Source organism: Phaethon lepturus, unplaced genomic scaffold, assembly GCF_000687285.1.
Source record: "Phaethon lepturus isolate BGI_N335 unplaced genomic scaffold, ASM68728v1 scaffold17012, whole genome shotgun sequence".
NCBI classification, from domain to species: domain Eukaryota; kingdom Metazoa; phylum Chordata; class Aves; order Phaethontiformes; family Phaethontidae; genus Phaethon; species Phaethon lepturus.
The window spans coordinates 54,078-58,148 of record NW_010524258.1 but is presented as its reverse complement, the minus strand read 5'-3'; the positions used below and the strand labels follow the sequence as shown (position 1 = coordinate 58,148).

At 36.1% G+C, this 4,071-nt stretch overlaps 1 protein-coding gene across 1 annotated transcript in view; it reads right to left on the bottom strand.

Annotated features, from left to right (window-relative positions):
• Positions 1-404: 404 nt before the first annotated feature.
• TRRAP (transformation/transcription domain-associated protein) overlaps positions 405-4,071 on the bottom strand; it is a gene marked incomplete at its 5' end in the record, with an annotated part of 57,630 nt that continues 53,963 nt past the window's right edge. The window contains 3 exons of the mRNA XM_010282397.1: positions 405-953; positions 2,117-2,311; positions 3,279-3,482. Of these exons, the coding sequence (XP_010280699.1) occupies positions 669-953; positions 2,117-2,311; positions 3,279-3,482 (684 nt within the window). The remainder of the gene's footprint in view (positions 954-2,116; positions 2,312-3,278; positions 3,483-4,071) is intronic.

The following is a 4,071-nucleotide window of genomic DNA, read 5'->3' as shown; positions in this document are numbered from 1 at the left end:
AAACCGAATACTCTAAATGGTTTACGCTTTTAGTGTACATAGCTTGTGCTCCAAGAAAAGCTAGCACAATTTGATCATCATTTTCTCAGTGCCTAACAAAAAGTCACCTCTATACATTTGGTACAAAATTCTCTGTACAAACCAACTTTGCTCATGTAAATTTGGAGCAAACTTAAAGGAAGAGTATTTCTTTGTGCCTTCAGTTTGATATAATGAAGGGACAGTGACTAAGTAAAATTTCACAAAGTAAAATTCAATAACTGGGAATACTGGTTTGTTTTTTTTTTTCAATAATTACTATTATATAAAAATTTTATACACTGCAGGTTATTAGGAATGGCAGACCCTATATCTAACAGTGCTAGTTTTATAGTCCTGATCATAAAATAAGATTTTTCTATACGTTAAGTTTCCTCTCTTCATTTTAAGCTACTAAGGAAAACAGTTGTTGCATATTAAACAACCTTTGTGAAACAGGAGGAAATGTCCCCTCATGAAAAATGAAACAGTAAAATTGTGATATTACTGTAAACACAGTTAAAATGAAAACTGACAAAATGCAGTGTGACAGGTAAGCCATGGTCTGGAAAGCTTTTTTCACATTTTCTTAACACAATATATGGCTCACACCACAAACAGCAGCAAAAAATCCTATTGAAAATTTCAAGTTACAGCCAGGGGTGCCAGGCAGGATCCATACGACAGAGATTATCCAAGCTATTTGCAGCTGCTACCAGAGTGTTGACTTTGCTTTCTCCTCCTTCAAACTGAGCAAGATTATGAAGTCGAGTCATGATAGCAGTAACAGCTTTTTGAACTAGTGAAACCAGCTGCTGGCTGTCCATATTTTCAGGTTGCCCAGCTGCTGAGAGCGGAGAGGAAGTATCCTCTTGTGTTTTTTTGTGCCATGCAATTATTTCATCCCGTAGCACAGTTTTTAAGATGCCATCAACCTATATGAAGGAAAATATCAGACTATTATATTTAATCCAAAGAACCATTAGGGATTACAGAATTGTAACTATATCTTAGTCAACAACATTGACACTTTTGGTCCCACACTGCAGTCTCAGTCTTTTCAAGACGAGTGTGGCTTCCAGCTCTCCTCGCTACTTCCTCTCAGGTGTTTCTTTTCATAAAAAGAACTCAAAAAAGTACACAGTACTCAAGTTGGGGCCACACCAAATTGATGTATAAATACTTTCACCATCACTGGAAATGTTCAAAGAACATGTGGATGTGGCACTTCAGAACATGGTTTAGTGGGCTTGGTGGTGTTGCATTGATGGTTGGACTTCATGATCTTAAAGGTCTTTTCCAAGCTTAAAGATTCGGTGATGTGGTAAGTCTAATCAGGCATACATCATTCAGATGTTGAAATTACAGGCCACATCTGCAAATTCATTTGCACGTATAGACATGGTTTTAGAAGGTAAGATGGTGAATTATTAAAAAACATTCTAAACATGGCTTTCAGTATTACAGATAAAGAAAAAAAATAGGGTATTTTCCATCTTTTAAAAAGTAACTGGCTTACACCATAGTTACAGTACGTTCTGTGCAATGTCCTTCTGGTGCAAACTGACTGCCTAAGTACAAGATGCCTCATTTTTGGAAAGCATTAGAATTTAAAAGGAAGTTAGATAGTTTCTTTAGCAAACTACACCCTGCTAAGAGCTTGAATCCATCAAGGCAACAGTATATCTTTAGCATTATATTCTGCTAAAAAAAGGGACAAGAGACTTTTCTTGTCACAGATTATTATGAAGATTCTAAAAGATGTTGCATTTGTCATTTTACTATTTGCCACTGCCAGAATTTGTAAGGATTTATGAGGCTAGAGCACTGAAACAATCAGCCTGAATTAACATGTTTGGACAAAAGAATTAAGGGTAGAATTACACCTATCTTGCTCCTATTCTTTCCAAAAAGGCAAACTGCAAACATGTCAGCTGGTCTTTGTTATGACCTTAGAGGAATATTTAAAAACTTTACTAAAAAAACCCCAAATTATTTAGAAACTGTCAGTTTCTACCTTAACCAAGAAAGTGCTATTTAGTTTATAAACTGACAAATATAAAGTGCCTGCAAACAACCTTTCAAAAGGTATACAAACCTTAAAGTTTGGTTGTGCGAAGCAGCGAGCTACTGCAATCATAGATGCAGTCAGTGGACCAGACACCCCAATGGTGGTAAGAAATTCAGAAATGTTTGGTGTAAGCCGGAATGGAACTGGACGATTGGCATCCAAATCTCCAGTAGCATCATTAATGTCAAAGCGAAAGTAAGCTACATTTAGCTTGCCAGTATCCTGGATTTAAAAGCAAGATGCACAAAAGTAATTAAAGGAACTTTCATTTCATTAATGAAACCAAAAGAAGTTGGATTTTTGTTTATTGTTAAAAATCAGAGTACAAATAATACTCCGATAGCTTTTCACTCTTTCAGTCAAACCGTTTTTGAGCAAAAAAAGTTAAAATTAAAGGCATGCACAAAGTCAGGTATGTATTTCTCAAAGCATGTGTTCAAAACCCCTTACTAAATACACATTGTTGTACTATCGAACAAGGAATAGATTCTTCTGTAGCATGCTCTATAAGAAGACATGCAGACAGACCGCTCGCTCTTCTCTATGCACCCCAGCTCTGGGTGAGCATTCTTTGTGCATTGTTCACTCTGCGTAAGCATCTGAACACTTATCTAGAGGGACTAAAGAATCTTAACTGCTATACAAAGTATAGCCCTCCATGCATTAAAAATGGCATTAAGACTTTAATATATGCCACCTTTGCCCTACTAAGGTGGCAAGCTGCATTGTAAATGTTGGGTTAAAACTGAAAAATGACTATTAATGGGAGTTGTAGCTTGACATGATAGCAACGCTGACAAGAACAGTATTTGAAAAAGGGTATTCCCCTTTAAGAAAATGAAGCTCTAATATATATATATATATTTTTTAGAGAGATATTCAAAGCAATATATTTTAAGGACTAAAAAGAGAGATTTATCAGTCATTTACATGAACAGTTCCAATGCCCAAGAACGATTTACAGACAAAGTTCCAAATTCTCACCACAGAAGATAGAGTTGATGTCCACAGGGAATGCAGTTTAAATTACTACCTACATGATGTGCAATCACATATAAATGGAAAGCCTACTGAAACGCACTGTTAATTATGTATGTCGAATTACTGCTTTGACTCGTTTCAAAAGTATAATCCAAATTTCCATTTGATCAAAGACGACAGCATGCATCTAGAACAAACGAAAGCATACCTGGGCAATCTGCAGCATTTCAGGGTTGAGTCTATTTAAATGAAAGATGAATTCTGCAAAGCCAATTAGGGCTAACTGAATAGTGAACATCTTTCGGAAAGTCCAGTAATCTGTAGCATTGGGGAATGTATGTAAAGCCCACTCCTTAAGCATACTGCGCGGCACCATGTTACTCTGTACTTCTTTAAGTATATCTCTGAGAACCTATATATGAAAAATATTAGTTGAAAGAGATCATTTTTAATACACTTTACAACACACCAATATGCCAAAAGCAATTACTAAACTTCTCTCAACTGCTGTATCCCATTTTAGGAAAAACATCCTGAACTTGGATGCTTTCAATCCAACACTGTTTCCCGACTTCATTGTCAAAATACACATAATATTTTGTTAGCCCATCCTCTGCACAGCTAGAAAATATTCTTTATCTGAAAAGAATAAACTTTTAATAAAACCATATAAGCACGAGAACCGCAAACAGGCACGTAAGAAAACCCGAGACTGAAAAGTTGTATAACCTGAAGTATCTTCAAGACTTTCAAGAAAATCAGAAGTAAGCTACAGAGACACTCAACTCACGATGCTGCACTGCCTTACGGGAAACTAATGGAACATACTTCCCTATTTTCTATCTTCAGTGCAAGCTGGATATGCATGTTGCAGCAATAAAATAAAATCCTTTATTTAAGCATAATGGCAAGATTTGAAATCATACATGGGACCTACAAAGCATGCAACCTAAAGACGGCTCTCTGGATGGTTTCTTCATATACAGGGTAAAAGGTAAAGG